This window comes from Mesoplodon bidens (assembly GCF_964165515.1).
Source record: "Mesoplodon bidens genome assembly, chromosome: 14".
NCBI lineage: Eukaryota > Metazoa > Chordata > Mammalia > Artiodactyla > Ziphiidae > Mesoplodon > Mesoplodon bidens.
This window is the reverse complement of record NC_138170.1, coordinates 53565884-53591289: the sequence shown is the minus strand read 5'-3', so window position 1 is coordinate 53591289 and position 25406 is coordinate 53565884. Positions and strand designations below refer to the sequence as shown.

Sequence of the window (25406 nt, the reverse complement as noted above, 5' to 3'; positions counted from 1 at the left end):
CCGCAACAAGAGAAGCCACCGCAATGAGAAGCCCACGCACCACAACGAAGAACAGCCCCCACTCGCCGCAACTGGAGAAAGCTTGTGCAGAGCAACGAAGACCCAATGCAGCCAAAAATAAATTAAATAAATAAATTTAAAAAATAGTATTGTACAATGTTAAATTAAAAACTGAAACAAGGGCTTCCCTGGTGGCGCAGTGGTTGAGAGTCCACCTGCCGATGCAGGGGATGCGGGTTCGTGCCCCGGTCCGGGAAGATCCCACATGCCGCGGAGCGGCTGGGCCCATGAACCATGGCCGCTGAGCCTGCGTGTCCAGAGCCTGTGCTTCGCAATGGGAGAGGCCACAACAGTGAGAGGCCCGCGTACCGCAAAAAAACAAAAACCAAAAACCAAAAAACTGACACAAGAACTAACATCTCAGAGCTTTGGTAGAATGACAGAAAAATTGGTACAGAAGAAGTTGTATAAGTGTTCTCATTCTAACTGTGCAAGTACCCACATTTTGCGATACACGAAATAAATGTTGAATAAATTAACTGTTGATATATATTCTCAAACATCATTAATATTTACATTTGTACCCAATTTCTACTCAAGGATTTTCTCACATTATCTGTTTTGTTTCACATGCATTACACTGAAAATGAAGCCAACATCAAATGTACACAAAAAGCCCTTGAAAAAATACTAGATAATCCTCTTTAAAACATGGCAAAATGCAAGAGCTACATTCACTTATAACTTTCAATATTATGGCTCATCCAAATGCCAATGATCTGACTAGCACAACTTTTATGGCAAACTCTTCCTTTTTGTGGCTGATTAATCTGCCTGTCACTGGCAGGACAACTGACTTATACGGCAGATATTCCTATTCTTTTTTTTGTCTTTTTTTTTTGTTTGTTTTTTTGTTCCTATTCTTCATTTTGAAATTGAGAACTGTTTTCACAAATAAATCTCAATCATCAAAAGAACATCTAGGTCAGATTAACTAAATCTCCTAGGCTTCTGTAATAGTCTACATTTCTGGCTTATCTCTTAACATCTTATTTAATTTTAAACATTGCAAATTTAAAGTAAAAATGAAAAATGTAATAAAACATGGAGAAGAATAGAATTTTAATTGGGATGCTAAATATAGCTTATCCAAAACCAGTTACTGCTTAATTAAAACAATGAACTCAACTCTTAATTTTTCCTGTTTTTGTTACATACAATCTATTTAATAGACAGGATAAAGTAATTACTGTAATTAAAAAAAAACAAAAAGGTACTTCCCTGATGGCACAGTGGTTAAGAATCCGCCTGCCAATGCAGGGGACATGGGTTTGATGCCTGATCCGGGAAGATGCCACATGCCACAGAGCAACTAAGCCCATACACCACAACTACTGAAGCCCGTGTGCCCTAGAGCCCGTGCGCCGCAACTCCTGAGCCCATGCGCCTAGAGCCCGTGCTCTGCAACAAGAGAAGCCACCGCAATGAGAAGCCTGTGAGCACTGCAATGAAGAGTAGCCTCCACTCGCCACAGCTAGAGAAAGCCTGCACGCAGCAATGAAGACCCAATGCAGGCAAAAATAAAAACAAACAAACAAAAAAACACCAAAACCAAAATACAGCATGTTTGTTTCCACCTGGGTTAATGTGCTTCAAAACACTCTTTGTGCAGTTCCAATTCAGTACTAGGTTCACTTGTATAAGAAAAAAAGTAATACAAAATAAAATAATAATTTTCATTAATTTCATTATATTACTTTGATGTAAATTTGTTGTTATAATAGGCTTCGATGTATATTAGTGAAAATAGGTATCAAGTAATTATTACCTTTAAACTGAAAACAAATGAAGATTCTTCTACTTCAAACTCTATCTCAAAGGCAATCATTTTAAATTTAACTAAAATAGTGATTTTTACCTGCTCTGAGTTTTCTTACCACTACTGCTAGAAATGGAAAATGGAAAACAAACAACTACTCTGGCTTCATGTCCTTTAGCTGGAGTAGTAGGAGGAAAATCAAGTGCACGAAGTGTATGGGACAAACAAAAACAGCAAGAACACAACTACTTATCCCCACAGCCAGGAGAGCAAGGAGAAAAGGGGGTACCATGGAAATTATTAAACCTTTCAATAATTGTCCTTTTCTGTAAAATCTCCAGAGACAGACGTAAGGACCATGGTCTAGTAAGGAGGAAAATATGTCTGAGCAAGTCAAACTAACAGTTTAACTATCATTAACTAAATATGATCCAGGTGTTACAGAAAATACTAAGTAAACTAACTCATGGGGGGGTATGAATTTGCATGAGAACTGACTGACATCTCTTGAAATTCGAGGGCTGGAGGGGGAAACTAGCTCTAAAATCCCTTCTTTATATATAAGATCCATTCTGGCTTACTAAGGAAGGCAAATTAGGATAAAACCCTGAATTTGATCTATTAAAGAACAAAGGGAAGAGGAACAAAGGTTGGGAGATTGCTGTAATCCAAACTTTTGGTCCTAAAGGCAAAGTCATAAAAAGAAGGGTTTTGCCCCCTGAGAAGACAGCAAACTTACTCTGGCTGAAGTGTGACGGAAGGGTAATAGCAGATAAGACGAGAGGGAAAAGTCAAGAAAGAGTAAGTTTGGAGAAACGATAAGTTGTTTTGGTGGTTCAGATATTAAGGGTCGAGAGATCATGGAGGTTGTACTGAAATACATAAATATATCAAATAAACACGTCCTACACCTTAAACTTATGAAATGTTATATCGTATCTCAATTTTTAAAAAAGAGAGATCATGGAGGTAGAAATAGTGTAAGGGAACCAACAGAAAATGTGAAATCAGGACGTGATTTCAAATTCCATGACTACTACTAACTAAATAAGCTCCACACTCACACCCTGAACTGAATGAAGTTTCATTGCCCTAATTACTTCTCAGAGTTGTTATGTGAGGCTCACAAGAAGATGTACATGAATCATTTGAGAATATAAAAATGTTACCAATATTGGTTAACTTGTAATCTAGGTTTGAACCTCAAGGGATGAGGTTAGAAAAAGAAATGCTAAATAAGTTTAAAGCAGACTCTTTACTCATCGTTGTGTTTGTATCCTGAGAACTTAGTGCCTGGCACATGGCAGGCAATCAGTAAGTGATTACTGAACTGCTCAAAGGGTTAAGAATAAAATTAAATAATATAATTCTTTATAGAAACCTTTAATATGGTTATTTAACTTTTTGTACTTGTTTTTATCATCTCTCCCTGGACTTAATCTCCAGTCTTAATACACAAAATGAATGATCTAAACTGTTAATTTATTTAAATGACCTGCAACACTTCTTTCCTGGGAGGTGAATGAAGTACCTTAAAAGACACTTGGCCGAAAGAATGAAGTCATTTTTTTAAAAAAAACAAAGAAATACCACTCTATTTTATCATAATTTCTAGCAAAAGAGCATGGGACTGGAACTCAGGAGGCCTGGGTTTTAGTCCAAATCTTTGCTACTATGAGCCATAAAAGAGGTACCATCTATAAAAACATGACAAAATTTCTAGGCCTTTGCACAGACAGTGCCCTCTAAGTGAAATGCTTTTGCTCCCACTCTTTATGTGGCTGGCTCCCAGTTCATCCTTTAGTTCTCATCCCAAACATCACTTCCTCAGAAAGATCTAGTCTGAAACAGATGCTTTCTACAGCACTTTCTGTTACAGCAATTATTGCATTTTATGGATTCATCTTTTTAAGGTCTATCTTTAGAACAAAACTGTAAGATGTGAGCCATAATTATTTATTGAAGGGCGGGAGGGAGGGAGGGAAGAAGGGGAAACTGGTCAAACTGGGAAGCCACTCAAATATTATCAACCACCTTAGTTAAAGGACTTCATCCAGGAAGTTTTAGGTTATAAAATCTGCCAATGCCAACTTATAAGGAAGGGTTCATGATGGGAGACGCTGTATCAGATCTAAGTTACAGCTTAGTTTCTCTCAATTCAGAGCTTAGATGATCTTATGTCTCTGTTAATTCACCACACCTTCTGCTAATTAAGGTCACTATCCTGCAATTATTAGATATCATTTGAGATGACTGAGTAAAGTGTCTTAAAAACCCCTACAACAGGGCTTCCCTGGTGGCGCAGTGGTTGGGAGTCCGCCTGCCGATGCAGGGGACACGGGTTTGTGCCCCGGTCTGGGAAGATCCCACATGCTGTGGAACGGCTGGGCCCGTGAACCATGGCCGCTGAGCCTGCAGGTCCGGAGCCTGTGCTCCGCAATGGGAGAGGCCACAACAGTGAGAGGCCCGCGTACCGCAAAAAAAAAAACAAAAAACCAAAACCCTACAACCACTATCCTAATTCAGATCCTATTAATCTCACTGTCCCAAACCCCCTTTCATCTATCACATATTCTTCTGCTAGTATAAATTTCTTTCTAACACTGCTGAGAGTTCACTGTCTTCCGCATGAACTCAAGCCTGCTTATTCTGATTTTGAAGGGTCTCTGGGAACAATCTACCCTTACAAAATACTTCCTATAAATCCTATACCCCAGGATAAAAGAACTATTTAAGAAATCAAAAAGAAATAAAACTGTCTTTGTTTGCAGATGACAAGATATTATATGCAGAAAGTCCTAAAGACTCCACCAAAAAACTATTAGCACTAATCAACAGATTCAGTAAAGTTGCAGGATACAAAATCAACATATAGAAATCAGTTTCATTTCTATCCACTAACAACAGAATATCTGAAAAAAAATAAAATACCATTCACAAGATGATCAAAATGATTAAAAAAAAAACCTAGGAATAAATTTAACCAAGGTTGTCAAAGATCTGTACACTGAAAACTATAAGACTTTGATGAAAGAAACTGAAGACATAAATAAATGAAAAGATACCCCATGTTCATGGATCAGAAGAATTAATATTGTTAAAATGTCTATACTAGCCAAAGCTATCTATAGAGTCAATGAAACCCCTATTAAAATTCTGAATGGCATTTTTCACAGAAATAGAAAAAACAATCCTAAAATTTTTATGGAACCACAAAAGATCACAAATATCCAAAGCAGCCCTGAAAAAGAACAAAGCTGGAGGCATCACACTTCCTAAAACTACACTACAAAGCTATAGTAATCAAACAGAATAGTACTGGCATAAAAACAGAAGCAAAGACCAATGGAACAGAATCAGAAATAAACCTTCATATATATAGTCAACTAATATTTGACAAGGGAGCGAAGAATACTCAACAGGAAAAGGATAGTGTCTTTAATAAATGGTATTGGGAAAACGAGATAATCACATGCAGTAGAATAAAATTAAACCCCTATCTTTCACCACTTACAAAAATTAACTTGCAATGGATTAAAGACTTTAACATAAAGCCTGAAATCATAAATCTCCTAGAACAAAACACAGGGAAAAGCTCCCTGATACTGGTCTTGGCAACAATTTTTTGGATAAGACACAAAAGCATAAGTGAAAAAAGCAAAAATAAATAAGTGGGACTACATCAAACTAAAAAGCTTCTGTACAGCAAAAGAAACAATCAACAAAATTAAAAGGTAACCTATGAAATGGGAGAAAATATTTGCAAGTCATACATACACATACACACACCACACACTATTCAGCCATGAGAAAGAAAGAAATTCTGCCATTTGCAACAGTGAAGATGGACCATGAAAGCATTATGCTAAGGAAAATAAGTCAGACAGAGACACGGAAAGACTGTATGATATCCCTTACATGTGAAATCTAAAAAAGCTGAACTCCTAAAAACAGTGCATAGAATGGTGGTTGCCAGGGTCTTGGGGTGGGGAGAAACGGGGAGATGTTGGTCAAAGGGTACAAACTTCCAGTTCTAAGATGAACAGGTACTGGGGATCTAACATACAACATGGCAGTTATACTTAACAATACAGCGTGCACATATACACACACACAAAACACAAACACACACACTCACACACTCATATACTTGAAAGATGCTAAGAGTAGATCTTAAATGTTCTCACCACAAAAAAGAAATGGTAATTACATGAGGTAATGGAGGTGTTAACTAACACTACAGTGGTAATCATTTTGCAATATATAAGCACATCAAACCAACAGGTTGTACACCTTAAACATACACATGTTAAATGTCACTTGTATCTCAATGAAGCTGGAGAAAAAAAGGAACTACTTAGAGACTTCCCTTTTCTACTTCTTTGTTCTACCTCTAATACCTTTAATACATTGCCCAACCCTATCAAACTCTCAAATGTGAACAGTATTTACCACATCCATCAAGCCACACCCTAAACCGCATTTTCTCAATAAAATCTTACCTAATTTCCTACACTGGGAATAACTTTCTCTCTTGAACTCTCAGAACTATTTGTATTTTTCTTACAGCAGTCAACACTTCTCAGTCTTATACAGACATTATCTTCACGTATTAATCTCACATTAGCTCCTTGAGGGTGGATGTAAATCTTATTTACTTTTCTCTCTTTCTTTTAGTAGAAAATAACACTCTTTCTGAGTATATATACAATAAGAATACATATGCTCATTACTGAAAACTCAGAAAATACAGAAGAGTATATAGCAAAATACCAGCTATAATCCCACCCTCCTGCAATAATCCATGGGTAGAAAATACAAAACTATGTTAAAACGTATTATATATATGTATACCAACTCATTTTAAAAACACAGGTCATATACACTGAATCTTGTCTCTTTCTTTCTTTAATTTAATGAGACCATTTTTATGACTTGGTTTATCTTATCTCCCACAGTGTTTCAAATACAAAGAAGCTTTATTGTATATTTTGCTTTGGAAATTCAACCCTAGTGAATCTACCCATTGATAAGACACTATTGTGTTTTGGGGAATAATAAAAATGTTGCTCAGTATTTATAATATTCTTTCATATGGTGATACAGTCCTAGTTTATTAATTTTCATTACTTTTAATATTTCCAATAATCCTTAGAAAACCACAAGAGAGAACTCCAGGTCTTAAATTTTAATAGTCAAAAAATCAAGTTCCCACTTTAATTCAACTCCCAACTAACCGTTAAAGAAAAAAAAACAAACCCTAAAAACGTGCTTCAGTATATTTCCATATATTGCACACCCTGCTGTCCTACCCTAGGGTACTGCAGAGGGATTCTGTAAAGCTATTCTGTATCCTTTAAGCAATTCTGTACACATTCACTATAAAAACTGTGTCATCAGTAGACAGCCATTCCTAAGTGATTACACTCAATGATGTTGTACATTGGCAAAGCTTTAAAGTAATTTAAGATGCAGCCTCCTCTCACCTATTCATGTGACAAACATGCACCTTATGCTAAGCATCATATTGTGAATTATGTGGGATGAAGAAAACACAATCTCTACCTTTAAGGGGCAAAGAGAATTAATAATATTGATTACTACCATAATCCAGGAAACACGCAAGCTGCTTTACATACATTATGTGATTGAATCTTAAAGGAAGATACTATATTCCCTTTTAGAGATGAGGAAGCTTAGAAAGGTTTAGTAACTTATTATCACATTAGCAAGTAGATGACAAAAGGAGAACCCACTCTTATGCCTTTTGTGCTTCCTATTATGTCTTGTTTATTACACAAAGAGAGGCACATGATTTCCTGCTGTAGAACCTCTAATCACTATTATCTGAATACCTGAGCTTTATTTCTGCCCTAATACTGATAACATGCATACAGAGTACAGAACAACAGGCAGACAGCTTCCCTCATTTTCAGATACATACACTGTGCACTTTCGATGAGAGAATTTATAACATTTTCTAGAAAATACAAATGAACTACTCGAGCTACAGAAGCACCTGTCCAAGACAGCATGCTCCACACTTCCCTCCGACAGGAGGACAGATTGAGTTAAAGACAGACAGAAAGATAAGAAAGTTCTGAATTAATTTCAGTCCTCCTTTTTCTTACTAGACTTTTCTTTGAAAAATGTCAAGAGAAACTAATAATTTTCTGGGATGTGTGCCTGTATTTTCAAATCCATTATAAGCAGTCATCAACATAAAATCAAGGAGGCCAAACACCACCTTTGTCTCGTCCACCATGGGCACTTTTGGGAAAAGACATGGAGTAACAGTAAAGTATATCTAAGAGAAAAATGATTACTGATGTATTTACAAGTTTATTTTACTCACATTAAAAGTAATATTTCTTAAGGCGATGGGTCCATCTTCTCTGAAATGATTTTTTTTTAGGAGATACAGAATTGCTTAATAGTGAAATTAATCACAATTTGGACAGACTTTATCATTGCCCTTTGACTTATCAATTTCAGTAAGCAAAATTTCAATCAAGCCTAGATAAAATATACTAATGAATTTCAGTAAGCAAAATTTCAATCAAGCCTAGATAAAATACACTAATCCTAAATAGCCCAGGTTTGTCACCTACCATTTCCCGTAAGCTGCTTACCATAGTGAAAAAAAAAGAAAATTTAAATTAAATGCCAAACACTTGCAGACAGCACTTGTTTGGCTGATTAACTTATAGACAAGCATTACAAATAAATCTGAGCCTGGTCTGCAGCAAATTAAATTCCACTGCTTTTAAGAACAAAGAATTCCTTGGCAAAGAGGATTAGCAACTTTACACCCAGGAATGCCAGTTTAATTTAATTGTTCCACAATCCAAGATTTAATATGCAAATATCATTTTGATATATAACAGCGAATTTAACAAAGTGAAGAAACAAATTCAATATACAACCAGGCTGCCTTTTCTGAACTGTAATTATATACAATAAAGAAGCTGGCCGAGTCTCCCCCTCTCACCCCACATTATTGGGACTGAATTATATTAACATGAATCAGAACGTGTAATTAAAGGTTAAAATTTGTAAACATATTCTAATTAAGAGTTTAAATAGCTGTACAATTAGAATACTGTAGTTAAAATCATACCTCAATGATCTTCTTGGCCTCTTTGTAATTTCCTGTTTGTAGGAAGGCAAAGAAGAGATCATACAGCATAGTCATTTCACCTTGTTCTTGGCTCACAAAGTCCATTGCTAGAGAGGAAAGAAGAAAATATATTAGAAGACAAAATATAGACTAACACTATATCACTTGAAGAGTTCTGAACAAATACAAAAAAACTTTAAAGCAAATATTTAGAATAACTTAAAGGTTATAGCTAAATCAACCAACTTTCTGTCACATTCCTTATGTAACAGCATACATTTATGACATTAAGTACCTGTGACTAGCTTCAAAGAGAATTGGTGAGGATAAGGTTGAAAATCTCACAAAGGCAGATCATCAAGAAGCGGAGCAAAAAATAACAGAGGGGGGCTTCCCTGGTGGCGCAGTGGTTGAGAGTCTGCCTGCCGATGCGGGGGACACGGGTTCGTGCCCCGGTCCGGGAAGATCCCACATGCTGCAGAGCGGCTGGGCCCGTGAGCCATGGCCACTGAGCCTGCACGTCCAGAGCGGAGCCTGTGCTCTGCAACGGGAGAGGCCGCAGCAGTGAGAGGCCCGCGTACCACAAAAAAAAAAAAAAAAAAAAAAAAGAGGGGTGACTTTTCAAAATAAAGTTACTAAAATCAAGTACATTTATAATGTTAAAAATCTACCTGATATTTTTCAACTCAGAAGTGTAACAAAGTTTCTCTGGATGTGCTTGCCTTCCTGTTAAATTTTCTCTTCACAGCAACACATTAAGATTAAATAAGCAAGAGGGGAAAAAAGAAAACTAACAACACTAACGTAATAGAAGGTGACTTACCTTTCTGAATTAGATCAGTCTCGCCTTTCTCTATCAGTTTACATAGGACATCATGAATCCTTGGTAGTATTTTATACTTTTCATAGCAGTCAATCGTGACTTCAAGAGCAGTAGGTAAGTCATCCCTTGGAAACATCAAAATGTTAACAATGAATAAAATATATCTAATTAATTTGAGAGCTATACAATGACCAGTCAAAAGGTACACGAGTAAGTTTTATGTAAGGTAGAATACCACGAAGCCAAATTGGGAAAAAAAAAAATACAAGAAACAATCCTTATATAAAAATCAATGTTCAGAGTACAGACATCATTAGTGGTTCCCTGTTTTCCCTGCTTCAACTTTTATTATTTTGCTTGCTAAATGGCACTTTTTAAAAAGTCCAAAAGATGAAGGCATTCTCTCAGATTATATATAAATTGCTATAAGAATGCATTATTCTAAAAACAAGGACTACTGTCAAATATTTTTTCCAACCACTTTGTGTTTATGGTCCTCAATAATTCCAGATTTGGGAAACTTTATTAAATGTCCATCAACAGTCATCAAGAACTTTTCAAGCACTTTCACCTTTCTCGTCATATGTTTCATACTGCTGCTTCTCCAGATAAGGAGGAAGTAACTTTTTTTTTTTTAATTTACTTTTGGCTGCGTTGGGTGTTTGTCACTGCGCGTGGACTTTCTCTAGCTGTGGTGAGCAGGGGCTACTCTTCATTGCAGTGCATGGGCTTCTCATTGCTGTGGCTTCTCTTGTTGCAGAGCATGGACTCTAGGCACTCGGGCTTCAGTAGCTGTGGCACACGGGCTTAGTTGCTCTGCAGCATTTGGGACTTTCCCGGACCAGGGCTCAAACCCGTGTCCCCTGCATTAGCAGGCGGATTCCTAACCACTGTGCCACAAGGAAGTCCCAGGAAGAAGTAAATTTAGGATTCATACATATAGAAACTTACTGTTGCTAAACCTAGGATATTCTTAGGGTTGGTGAATTCTAGAACTCTTTAATAAAAGTTTTTCATTAGAGGGTAAGCTTTTAAAAATTATTTCCAACTATAAAATCAAAGCTTCTCTTATGTGGTTAATTAATTAAAATAAAAAGGTATTTTCATTAAGTCCGTTTATTAAATAAGAGTGTAGAAACACATTCTTGTGTCCTCAAAACCTACTGTTTCCCTTGGAAAATGACAGTATGAGAAATTATTAAGCCCTTAAAAAAGCTGTAGAGATTATGTGATCCAATTCTACTTGCCACCTTCCTTTATTTTTAAATAGATGAGGAAATTAAGGCATCTAGAGATTGACTGATTAGCCTAAGGCCACCAGGTAAACAGAGAAAGGCACTGTCATCAGGTCCCTGGACTCCCCCCTTCCAGTTGAGTACATCTAATTATACATTATGCTCTATTAAAAGCAATGTTGTTTGTTTAACCTAATAAGGTGGTGTAATATGGAATAAGAAATTAAAGATTTTTGAAAAGAAAGTATGAAATGTATTAAAAAAAGAGGCATGGTTAGAGACATGGACCAAAGTATAAGTAGCGATAACGGTGACAATCTTTGTGGAGAAAACACATTTCTCTCATATGTGCAACAGTTTTCAAAAGGAAGAAAGCCTTTTAAAATTTTCCATCGAAGCCCTAACATTTTGGTTCATTATACAAATGTTATGTTGCCCTAGATTGGATTACTATTTTATCTAGATTAAGATTTTAAACTGTACTAAAAAGTAAAATATCATGAAGGAGCATTAATTTTACTACAATAATATTGACACAGTGAAAATGAGCCTATCCTGATGGAACTCTACCTTATCCCCTTACTGAGCCCTGTTTACAGTGCATCTTCCGGCACCCCACAGAGTCATTTGAATTTTTGTCATTTGGGGTGAAGACTAAATTACAGGTTAATTTCAAAACTGCAAGTAGATGTTGCAGGCTAGATTACTGTCATACAAGAGAAATGCTACAATAGCTACCACATATGATATAAAGCTTTATATAATCAGTATTTTCCCTTGCTTCAGATACAAGTTCAGTTATTACCTTTTTACAATTCCATTTAATGGAAAACTACCAAAATATTTTTAAGAGAAAAACTAACACACACTGATTTTTAAAAAGCAGTACAATTTGCTTTTTCAGATCAATTCCCAAACTAGGATAATATTGTCTCAATTGTATTTTCCCTGCATTAGGTCAAAGCTATCAATAAATGAGTGAATAATTGTTCTGTCAATCAAAGAGACATGTTAATAGTCTTTGGTCTCCAAATATATGCTTCTGAAGATTATACATGCTCAGAACAACAACAGAAAAGACAAGTATAGCAAAATGGAAATAATTCATATATATTTGTTAGTAATTTTAAGTAACAATGTCACTAACCCCAGGTTGCCAACAAAATGAATTAGAAATCTATAGTGAAACATTTCGTACAAAGTGTGCTTATTGATGACAGAAATGAACTAAGGTCTAGTCGTTTCTTTTCAGTCCTTATTATCTACATTCTGACTTGTGTTTGGTTGGATCACGTCACTTTAAAGAGATAAAAATGTCCACTCCTCATATGATTTGATGTCATCATTAATCTTTCCTATTAAAGCTTGAAAACTTTGGGTGAGGGAAATGAAAAATATGAGAAAGTATATAAAATTCACATTACTGTGAAAATAGTTGTATACTCATAGGACTTTTGAATTTCATTCCCAGTTGATAAGTACTACATGCAGCTTGGCTACATCAGTGTGACACACTTCTAGAAGTGGTGATGAAAGCAGATTATCACAACAGTTGAACTCAAGGACCTTTGGGTTCCCTCCCAGTTCTAATACTCTAAGTTCTATGAACTTGAGCTTGTTAGGTTCATCATCTCAAATGTTTCACACCAGCAGAAAAAATCATCACATGAAAATACCACTTATATTAGGCTGGATGAAATCAGTAAGTGCAGTAAAATATCAAATGGAAAAAGGTGGAAACTGCCTTATACCCAAAATGTGGGGGAAGATTTATCAATCAGTGTAATTCTAGTTTCTGTGACCTAAAATGATTCTGTGATTTCCTTTGTATACTTTAAAACACTAGAACTGATTTAAAACTCTACTCTAAAATAACAATAATCTTTTGAAGAAATCTTGTTGAAAACATTAATTCTGGATTCAAGACTTACTCCGTGCTTATTTCAGTATACACGCGTAATTCCTAAAGCTTTATATACAAACGGGTTACAAATTTTTAAAAGTCCAATCCTGATAAAAGTTTAGCCACTGCTTTCACAAACCTCAAATACTACTAAGTGAAAATCAACTCTATAACATACTATCATCTCTAAGAAAAATCCACTCTGATATTTTCAACGACTAGACACCCTCCCAAAGTATTTCAATGATATACATAAAGTGATTTTCATAAATAAAACTATATATGCTAATAAAAAGTAATCATTTAAAAATATTTTTGATTGATGTAAGTTAACTCAACATAGCCTTAATCAAAATCCTGGGAGCCTATGAAATAAAAACAGAACAGTGGAAAGGAAGATTCTATAATTCCAAATTTTAAGAACACACATATATATAATAGACTGAGTCCAATAAGAACATGGCAAATCTGATGTTACCTCTTGTGTTAGTCCTTATTATGAAATGAAGGTATGCTTTATGTCACTGACAGAAAAACAAACCCTGGACATAACATTTATGAGGCTGATCATAAAACTATCTACTTAAAGGTACCAGAAAACAAAGTCCTCCTAACTCAAATTCCTTTATATATAACTGTAAAAGTCACAAGTGTGTTTCATACAATCTTGAACAAGAACAACCAGTGACAACTATCTACCTATTGGTAGCTTTAAACTTAGTCTCCTTACCTACAGAAAATAACTTCCAATTTAATCAAAATTTTAAATGACAAATATTAATTTTTTAATTGGAATAAAGTGCTTCAACATTATGCATAAAGTGTTAGTGAAGTGGCAATTTACCTAAAGAGCTTACTGACTGAAAAGCTCTCAAAATCTGAAATCACTGGAGAAAAGAGGGGCTTTAGGGGAGAAAAAAGTTCAAAACAAGGGAGGAGGAAACAAAAAACACCTTAACACTCTAAAAACTGACTATTCTATAAATCTTAAGCAGATGTTCAGTGTGGAAAGAAATCAATTCAGGAGAAACCATCGACTTCACAAAAATTATTCTGTGAAGAGAACCAGCCCTTGAAAGAGCTAAATGTTTTTTTTTTCTGTTCATCATCTATAAATGCGGAATCTTCAAGGAGACTGGTGTTGCAATTACAACTAATCCTCCCCAAAAAATTAACTGTGTTGAAGGCTTTGTAATTTCCCTAGGTACAATTTAGCTGTCACTTACTTTCAAATTTACTCAAACATGCGTTCGGAACAGCACTAACTTCACATGTCAAGTGCTTTCCAGCCAATTGAGTCTAAACTGGAAGTCGGTGTTAAACAACTGAATGATTAGACAAGATAGCTCATTTCCCTGCTCTTTTGTTCAGAATAAAATGCCACATTTACATTATCAGGCTCAACAGGATTTTCTGACAGAGGGAGAAAAAACCCTACTGAACACTGTCCGTACTAAGCACATGAAGCCTGTCATTTACCAATCATCCTTCAAAAAGCAATAGCCATGAATGTAACTTAATTACGACCCAATGATCCTTGACGAAAAATCATCTTATCACTGTCCTGTCCCCCTAGGGCAAATGAACCACTTTTGTCCTTTGGCACTGATGATGCTAAATTCTTAATTGCAATAATGGAGTAAAAGAGCCAAACCTCCTTAATTTCCTTTCAGCACATAAAGAGTTTTACTCCAGAAGGCGAGCATTCCCATAAATAATAAAAGTATCCAGTACAAATGAAGATGCCAAAATTGAAGGGGAGTGTATATGACAGAATAACCAGCATTATAAAAAGTGTATTTCCCACTTCTGCAACATATTGAAGTGTTACAGTGAGTTTTAAAACGTATTGGTATAGGTTCATCTTACAGAAATTGTGACCTTTATGAAGAACTCAAGATTAATTTAGCAAGAGTTCTGGGAGGATTATACGGGCAAAGTCCATGATTCACTTAAATGAAATGCACGTGGGTATATACAGATTATAGCACAAATCAGCACAGAAAAATCCTAAATGGAAAGCAGAAATTAAAGCTTCTTTGATCATTTGCACTAAATAATCCAGTTAAACAGCTTCAGATATTTTTCATATGAAATGAAACCAAAATGGATCAGCTATACAAGTGAATCTGAAACTGCATGATACAAATTTTTATGCTTTTAAAACTAATGGCCCAGATTTTATTAATTTTATTTCCTTTATCATAGCATAAAGACTAATCAAAAGCTCTTTTAACCTATTTTAAAGCATTTCTTTCTTCCTTAATATGGAGGATCCAGGTCATCTTTCTGGATCAGGCATGATTTCAATTAAAAGAAGTTTTTTAAAAAGTAGTTACAAAGGAAAATGTTTAACATTCATGTGGACTACACGTAGACATGTGTCTTATAGAACAGTCCCAGTGTAAAAGAAACACATGAAAATTTTGTTCAATTCAGCATACTTCTTTTCTTTTCAGGGCAAGTATTATTTTCATAATACAAATCAGATTAGTTTAACAAGTTCTTCAAAATTTTGCAAACCTGTTGTTATTTTGGATTTCCTTTGGCAAATGAATAAAAACAAAATGTGTTATTTTTCATAACTGTAAAACTTTTAATACAATATCCAAGTAACAAACTGATACAATATTAAATTTCTCCTGTGTTTTATCCAATGCTGGAAAAGTCAGTCCAAAATTAGTATCTATTGAATCTTAAAGATCATCTTTCTAAGGAACTCAACCTCACAAATTTGTTCCAGAATTACAATTTGTAAGTGACAGCCTTCTTCAGAGTCTTTGCAATGACTTTCCAAAAAGATGCTTGCCTTTGAAAGGATGAAGATCTTGTAAAGTGTTCTGAAATGTTTCTCATAATTCTACCTCAAGTTTGAATAAAAGCCTCATTCTCCAGATGAGCTCATACATGCTGAGGCCAATTAACTGATATTATTGAAGATTAAACATATTTAATCAAATCAAATACATGTAGACTTTTGGGCAGGCTAGCGTAGTTAATCCTAGTACTGCACTTGTCATGATTCTGAATTAATTAGCTATCTTCCATCAGTTGGGAAAACACAATTGAAAATAAGTTGCAAAGTCAATGTTTTCCCAACTTAGCCCCCACCAGGAGTGCTACTACTGTTTTCTGCTAAACATTAAATTTCCTTTATCTCCTTTTAATTATTCTCCTGACTCTAAGAGTCAACAAAACCTTTTTATCATGACAGATGAAACTGAAGATCTTGTCATGGAAAGTGCCTCTGCAAAGCAAAGATAGCAAAAAACAAAAACAAATTCAGGCAAATAAAAATAGAAGGTAATTTCTCTTTGTATCTGAAAGTAGTAAAAAAAAAAATCGTAAAAGACACTAATTTAGATTTCTCTAGCCCAATTAACAGGGACAGTCAGATTTTACTGAGACACAAATCTCTGACTGTACTGTAAAATCGGAAGCACAAGAGTATGCTCCACATTAACATCTGAATCCCATGCTATTTCCATTTTCCCTTGGGGGAAGTTCTCCTTGGTTCATGAGCCCCATCTGCAGACCTCTTCTGGAAAACTTTTGTTATCTCCTCTGTCTTCAAAGTATTTCTATTTGTAAGAGACTTTTTCTACCATGGCCTCATTTTCATTGTTAATTATTTTATTTTTGCCCAGTGGTGGAGGAGGGCCTAATTCTTCTGGGCACTGGGCCCATTTCTTTCAAATCCCTATGCAGAGCTCCACATGCAATTTGCAGAGACGGGTCTTTTAAACAATCAAAAAAATTCTAGGAGGAAGCATATTAATTATAGGATTTCTATATAAAGTAGGCTGTGAACATGAGAACTCAGCAACACAATAATTGTTTGAATCACTATTTCTTTAAAAAGATGTAATGCTGAGATTGTGGAGGTTAGGATATAGCCAAATCATATAAGCTGATAAACTATTTTTTGATTGGATGGCAGAGAAAGTATTTCATAAAACATTTATGTGCATGTATGTGTGTGCATATATATATATATATATATATATGTGTGTACACATATTTCCTAACAGTTAGTTAAAAGAGATGTTTTTATTCCACATTTTAAATTCAATACTAAATCATCCATTATATTCCATTAATTATACTCCCTAATAAACAAAGAAAAACTACGAGAAATGTGGGAAGAATATGAGCACCGTTAAGATTTATCTTTTACTTTTCTCCTGACACTGATATGACAACATCCAAACTAAAATTAGAAAATCACAATCACGATATATAAGCAGATTAAAAATTGCATTAAGCCATGGAAGAGATGACAAAGAGGTAAGATCTGAGAAATTTTTTAAAACAGGAAAGAAAAACAAACACAAAAGGAAACGAACAAAGGATGCTTTATCATCTTACTAAGATGTTTCACTCATTACAGGAGAGTAGGTTGACTTTATGATTTGCACTGGAAAATATTACCTTAAATTGGGCACCACATGAACGTTCCAAATGTAAAAATTTTCAAATTCAGTAAATCTCACCCTATTAACAAAATTCATCTTCTTCCCACAAGACACAGAGACATCTTCTACAATATTTATCGAAGCTAGAATAACTACTGTATTGGTACATGCAATTAAAATACTACATGGAGGAAAGGAGCAATGAAGAGACGCTGCCACATCATTACCTGAATAACAGTCGTGAAGCATAATCAAAAGCCCCAGAGAATCCTTCTTTCTTATATTTATTGATAATTAACACTTATAAGGCTCAAAACTGGGAAAAACTAGATTTGGCTTCATGTAATATCACATGCCCCACACACAAAAAATCACCATAGATCATTCCATTGAGAAGTAATCCACAGGACCACAGGGCGACTGGTGATTTTATAGGTCACCTACTCCACAGAAGTCCTCTTATTCTGTGGCGAATAACCTCCAAGGCTTCCACAGCACCACAGAGAATTTACAAAGTATAATCCCCAAATGATTAGATTCATTCTTTCAATGCCAACATCTAAAATTGAAAATTCAATGAACTTACTTTTCCAGATATAGGGTGACCAATGGGGAACTTAAAGTGGTGGATGGTTTCGCTAACCCTAGAGTCACGATGGCTTCATGCAACTGTTTTACTGTTTCAGTTTCACCTCTTAAAGCTGCGCCATTTAGGATGTGGAAAAAGGACAAGACTGTTGCATCTTTGATAAGAACATCCTTCTCTTTCATCTCCTTTAGAATGTTAATAGCATCTACAATGAAGTAGCACAAAAGACCCTTAGGTAATTTCATGTAGGGAAAACAAACTGCTATTAAAACAGCATTTCAAGCCCAGCAGGAATGTAAATTCTAGTGTATAATGCCGATTTCAAGTTAATTACTACTTGCATTTCTAAACGAGACTACAATTATAAATCCACAATAGCATGGTTTTATCATTTCCCTGCAACTTTGACTACAAATTATAGATAGGGACTGTGTGCCCACTCTGCACCACATAACCCTGTACTGTCTGCCCTATAGCTGTAAGATCCTCCTAAATGGATGCTTTTATCGTTCAGAGCTAACATCTGCTAAATCACACCATTGTTTCTTCAGCAGATGGCCTGTCAGGAGGCCAGATAATAAAGATGTGTTTACACTGTATATACAGCCAGACTAATGGTCTGATACCGATAGGGCCTGTTTGCTATGTCGATACTAATTAGCCAAGCAGAGCCAATGAAAGCTTTCCAAAAGACTGCATGTTAATACATTAGATTCATTAAGCTTCATTAGGAAGGCAGAAACAAACATTTTAGGATATGGAATAAGTGCATTTTTATAATGTTGTTCTTAATTATTGCACAGACAAAATGTTTTGACCGCTTTACAGAAAATGATTTTTAAAAAGCAGGCTAATCTTCATAAAGAATTTTCTGTGTTAGAAGGGTTTCCTAGGAAAAAATTCAATGTTCATATCAAATATTTTCTCCACACATTTTTCACTATAAAGATTTTTTTAAAAATCTTCTCTAGGAATAAAAGGAAGAGAGGGAGGTTAAAAAAAGAGTTTCAAAATAAAGCCCAATGAGAAAGAAACAAGCAAACAGTAAGAATAAATTATCAAGTATAATTATATTAGGTTTAGCATTATCTCAACTATGAGAAAATTAGAGTGTGTACATCAACAATATAATCAGCTAGGTTCTCCCCGCAAACTTCTATGTAAAACCTTATTAAAGTACACATTTTGTTAATGTTACTAAAAGTGAAGACAAAGACTCCTGCAAAATTCATATTCTTGAATAAAGGTTGTATTTATAGGTTTTATGTTCAGCCTTCTAATGCTCTTAAGCAAAAACAAAGCCATTAGTTCAGGCATATAGGCAAATTGTGCCATAAATCATGATCTTCAAACTCAATCCAAACCGCAATGCTAATAAAAACTAGCTGCAGAAATGCAAAAAGCACTGAGCTGTGCAAATGTAAATGACAAGCTTGCCAATCCATTAAAACTAATGGCCTACACTGTCCATGCAGCTCTGGCTGGATTCACATGCAAATTTGTATGCGAAGTGTTCAAGCACTTTGCAAGACATGATATACTATTAATATCAATTCACATGTTATTCCAGTGGCAAGATACTTGCATCACGTTTCCTTTATGTGCTGACGCTTACCTTGGAGCTTGCCATGTTTTCCCAATACTTTTACAAGTCTTACATACTTGCTGGTATCAAGGACAGCAGAAGAATCTAAACGGTCACTAAAAATTAAAGCCATATTTATATTACGTTAGAAGTTGTTTAACTGTTAAAAGGACTGCAATATCTACTTGATCACTTTTCAAAAACTCATCAGAATCTGAACTGTTATTAACATTGGCCTCTACAATTTAGTTAAGGTTTATTTTTGAAGTCATATACAAATCCACATGTAATTATATTCAAAGTGACAAAGTAAAAATCTAACACTACACATATATTGCATCTTTTCATCTGCAAATGACACTAATAAGGAACTCTTTTGCTTCATGGCACTTAAGGTGATTCTAACTTTGTCATGAATACTGAAACACCCCCGAAAGACATATTTTTATGTCCTGATACATTTGGTAAATGTATCAGGATGGGAAACCAAAGATACCTTAGAAATGGACAGAATTTTGTTTACACTACAGTACAGAAAGTGGAATATTTAACAAGCTTTATAAAATAGTTAGCATCACCACTGTTGTCATATGCAGTTATATAATCAAGAGGAAAAAAACTTTGGCTTTAAGCAATAGAACGTCTTATCATACTTAAACAAAGACTCCTTGCTGAAAACAAGCCATAATTAATCAAAGAGTCTTATAGTATGAAATTTCAAAAACACAAAAGAGAATTTTTAAAATTCACATTATATGAGAGTAGTATTCAAACTACATGATCCATCAAGGACTGTATATCAGCATACATGCTGATGATTTGTTTCAGTGCCAGGGTACTCACAATTCTCGTTTCAGGTTCAATGCCTCTTCTGCATTATCATGTCGACAGCACAAATTTATTAAAGAGGCATAGCCACCGATAACCATATCTGATTCATATTTTGCTTTCAATTCAAGAGCTTTATGCATGTTCTAAAATAAAGGATGGAAGTGAAAAAGAAATAAGAAATTAATATAAAAATAAAATAAAATTTCTAGTTTCAATGTTCAGAGTAAAAAAAGTTAATAGTACTTTTAAAATAAATGGATTAATGTTATTAACTTCACCTTGATCCCTGAAAAGAAATGGATTCATGTTATTAACTTCACCTTGCTCCTGGTATTTTTATTTGCCTTTGAAAAAGCAGGAAAAGATATATGTATGTGGGGTTTAAAAGATTTGTTATCTACACTGCAAAACAGGCCACTATGCCAAATTTGATGTTTTAAGGCTTGGGTATAGTATTAAAAAAAAGACTTCCAGATTAAATATGTACCAAGTGAGCCCTTGGACTCACCGTCCAATTTCCATGCACAGAAATATCTATCATTGCAACGTTCCTCACAGTCTAGTTCAATATCCAAGTAATGGAAGGAAATATTTTAGAATTTAATAGTACCATGTTATAACCTTAAAGTCAGCTGTTATTTTTGTTCCCCTAGAAACACAGGCATAAGACCAAATGATACTGAACTAAAAACCGAAAAAGTCTAGTGATATACCACAAATTGCAGACGCACACTAAAATGAACACAAAGTACAGCTGGACGCCTGCTGAAAGAAGGCAAGAGACCCTTTATCTCAGAAAGACTTTTTTCCAGCAGGAAAATGGAATTTCAATCCCTGCATTAACAACCCAGTAATATTTGACTTGCAAATGACGACTGCATGTATCAGTTGCTTGACAATCTAGATATAAGAGACCGGAGCCATGGCTTGAAAGGACATTTGGCATGTATGATAAACCTATCATGGCTGTTACTATCATTCACTTTGCAGGTTATTGTAAACAAACTACAGCAACCGGAAAACATGCCATTCAAGGTGTAGCTGAAATTAGCTAACCTTTCATTTAATTGCATTCTTCACAGACATGATGTATAATAATTAATTGTAAAAATCATAAATATTATATTTGGCTTTGCTTACTTTTATCTATAAAGAATTTTTTTTACCTTAATAGCATATTTGAAATAGTTAAAAGTTACCTCTTCTGAACACAGCATTAATATGAGTTGCTTTAGGACATCTCCTATAGGTTGATTTTCAGCTTTTAGTTTTTCAAGTTTAGACTCCAAATCAGATGATGTAGGCTGCGTAGTCTACAGAAATGGAAAGAAAAAAGAAGGAAAGTAATTTCCTACGAAGAAAATGCACCCTTTGTCACCCTTCCCTTTAAACTGACCTTTCCTAAATGTCGTAAGTGCTATCATGGATATTAATCTGGGGATCTGAGGATGGACTCCAGGGGTTTATAAAGCTCCTGAGATTATATGCAAATTTCTCAGATATGCCGATTTTTTTGAGATATGCTGATTTTTCTGAAATAGCTTTTACCAACTTCTTAGAGGTACACTGATGACAAAAATGTTAGGAACCACTGGTTTTATAAGGACACAGTCTAGAACTCTCATTAAATGTGGTTATTATACCATGTAGAATCTATTCAAAAAGCCTACTTACTTTTCGAAAGTCTGTCTTCTCTCTTTCAACCAACATATTAACATCCTAAAATTGGGATTTAAATTAGAATCAGAAAACGTGTAAAATATATTAGCAGATGTCAAAAGCAAATTTTGGAAATTTCATTTCATTTTACTGTTATTTTTCCATCTTCCAAAATTTTCCAGAAATTCTGTTCATGCTTTATAACCACTGTAATAAATATTTTAAACACATTCTTCAATATATAAACAGCATTTACCAACAATCAATGAAAAGCCTTGTTTTAAAGGTTGTCATTTAAATAAACTTTTGGCCAAAAGCAACATATTTAAATAAAATTTTAACATGCTTTTATATATAAATTAAGCATTTAAAAAAGTTGATTACTGTTTCACACACACCTTAATCAATTCAGGAACATGATAGCTATCCAGCAGATTACGAATGCCTCTGTAGATATTTTCAGGAATTTTTACATTCTGTGCAAAGGGAAGGGAGGAGAAAAAAAACCCTGAGTTTTAGACAACCAAACAGATTTGTCTAACAGAAATTATCTCAGACATAATTTAAGTCTCCAACTCGTCTATGTCATTGAGAAGTGGTCTGGTTGTACTTAAAAGCAGCAATTTCAAATCTAATAGATACATGTCAGGCAGGACAGGCATTATATAGCAAAAAATGAAATGGTACCATCTCCATCAGCTGATGGAAGTATTGTCTCAAACGCTCCTCCTTGGCCTGTACCTCTGAGTCACTCATGCTGTCAATCAAGTTATAAAGAAAATAGCCAACAGCTTCTGTGGAAAAAAACAAGAGAAAGCATTCCACTAAAATTACTGAGACTGTCATGTTATCAAGATTAATTTATAAGAAATCATTTTGGTGTGAGATGTCACCCTGATGAGAGGCTCTGAAATGGCAACAATGATCACTGAGGCATAGAGATTATGTGGTTTGGGAGCACATATCTAACTGGTGAGTGAAAGGAATATTAATTATTTTCAGACCGAGTGACAGCTTTTCAGTACTGAATCTTACTTCAATCTATTTTTTTCCACCACTCTGTGACAGAAGTTGTCCTGCCCAAGGCCTTACCCCTTTTCCTGTCCAAATCACAAATAGTGAGAATAAATAAATGCCTTGTACACATTTCTATACTAATTTTTTGGTGGGCAATACTTAGGGAAACATAAAATTAGAGAGGATTGTTAAATGTTGAGTATAGAAAGTTAAATAATTTTAATAAGCAGATACAGTAATCCTGTGGAGAGCTGCCTATTAGCCAATGAAAAACCAAGATTAACAAAGATGCTTTGTAACAACAGTAATTTTCCTATGCATTCAAGCATAAAATGTATAGGGCCATGTGTTAATACCTAGGATAGAAAAACATGAACTTTCAAGAAGGGTACCTTCTTACAGAAACCCATATATTCTAGGCTTTATTATGTGAAAACAAAAATCATTAAATGTCAAATAATATATTTTGGGTAATAAATTATATTTAAGTGGAAAAATCTACATGACCGCTTTACTATTTTATATGTTTGATTATACTGGCAAAACATTAAAATCACATAAACACTAAGGATTACTAATTTTTAAGCCTATTTTGATTGATTCTATAAGAAGCATTTCTGCAATATCTAAAAAAAAATCCCTCCCACCCCTCCCTTTAAAAAAACAATTATGATAAAACCAAACACCTCATAGATCTCAAAATGTTGTGGTTATCAATATAAAGATTTATAACCAAATGTTTTCAAATTTCACTTTCAAAAAGAAAATGTTTACTGCTGTAATCCTTCTAGTCCATCATTACACAGAAGAATGGATTTGTGGATAAGTTACAATCATCGAAATTGAAACGCTACCCGTTGGTCCTGGAGGCTCCTGGCAATAACGTCCATCCTTGTACAACAGTTCTGTTATCTGGTAAGACAGAAAATGCGTGCATTGCAGCAAGAGAAGCAAACAAGAACAAATACAATCTGAAATTGAATTCGTGAAATAATAAAGCCTCTCCCCAGTAAGGTGTTATTCTGTATCATAGTAATTCAACACCATCCCCACCTGCCAAGGAGATTGTTTCGTTTTTAAGTAATAGGCTTGCCTTTTAAAAACAAAACCAAAACAAATCCATGTTGAAGGAAAACTGCCATGTTTCATGAAATGTCACTAAGAAAGCCTCTAAACTGATCTTTTATATACTGTTTTAAATAAACTGTTATAATAGGAAATAGCTTATAGAAATTATCAGCCAATGTTATTTGTCACTGTATTGTTTTGGGTCTTGTTGAAATTGGTGCAGTTTCCTCCTTTTAAATGAAGTTTTACAGAAATAAGAAAGTAAAATATCCTGAACCATTAAATAACTTTTTTTTTAAGTTTTTCAACATTTTCCCAGTCATTTTAATGGAATTAAAACAAAAGGGGGTCGACAGTTCTAACATGTTTGTTCTCATTGATTCTTATCAACTGAATACACAAAAACTAAAGACTTACTCATCAATATTAATTCTGCCCACAAAATTTCAATTTAAAAAATTCAAATATATATTATGATGAAAACGATTACAAAACCTACATACAGTACTGACATCTAACTCTTGAACACAGTACTTGACTATATATCCACAGGCAGAAGATAATAAGAAAGGAACATAGTTTTCTGAAGTGATATGAGTTAGGAATTCTGAATTACCTCATGTGTATATTACGATAGAACTTATTTGTTCTTTAAATAGTGTCTGGCACATACTATAAGTATTAACAGCTCAAACTACAGCAGCTTCTTCAACTATTTATTTTCTAATATGGAAAATCAGGCAAAGCTGACCATACCCCACTTCACTCCACCATGAAATCATGCTGCTGTTAATAGCAATTCAAAGGTTAAGGTAGAAACTGTTCAAAAGCAAAGCAAAACAAAACAATCCTTACCTACAAACTGTTTTTTAACCAACACAGACAAGTGTAGAAGGTAGACAATAAATTCTACCAGAAGTTGTAGCCATACATCAGACATGACAGCCAAATTTAACACCAAATTTTGAACAAAGACACATTTAATAAACCAATGAAAAATCTTTCAAGTCAAAAAATTAGTGCTAAATATAAACATCTCAACCATATATTATAACTGACTATACAGTTTGAATGGCAGTTTAAGGTAATACTAAAAAGAGAACTGAATGAAAAGATTTTTAAAAAATATTTAAATTGGGAATTCCAATCAATAATGTGCATTCTGATTTTATTAAGCTACAAATATTCTTGTAATTCAGCATAAGGATCATTGTACTTCCTGCATAAAAGCAGTTAACTTCTTAAAAAGATAGCAGTTTAAAATTGATTTGTATATCATTCATATATAGATGTACATATAGATACACAAACATATACACACATGCATATATTTTTTAAAAAT

The 25406-nt window shown here is 34.5% G+C and overlaps 1 protein-coding gene across 1 annotated transcript in view; it reads right to left on the bottom strand.

Annotated features, from left to right (window-relative positions):
- Positions 1–25406, bottom strand: part of LRPPRC (leucine rich pentatricopeptide repeat containing) — a 104449-nt gene that overhangs the window by 32954 nt on the left and 46089 nt on the right. The window contains exons 16-25 of the mRNA XM_081253956.1: positions 23851–23908; positions 22667–22773; positions 22378–22455; positions 21995–22039; positions 21520–21633; positions 20333–20463; positions 19520–19605; positions 17902–18109; positions 9763–9887; positions 8940–9046 (exon numbers count right to left, since the gene is read on the bottom strand). Coding sequence (XP_081110082.1) covers positions 8940–9046; positions 9763–9887; positions 17902–18109; positions 19520–19605; positions 20333–20463; positions 21520–21633; positions 21995–22039; positions 22378–22455; positions 22667–22773; positions 23851–23908 — 1059 coding nt within the window. The remainder of the gene's footprint in view (positions 1–8939; positions 9047–9762; positions 9888–17901; positions 18110–19519; positions 19606–20332; positions 20464–21519; positions 21634–21994; positions 22040–22377; positions 22456–22666; positions 22774–23850; positions 23909–25406) is intronic.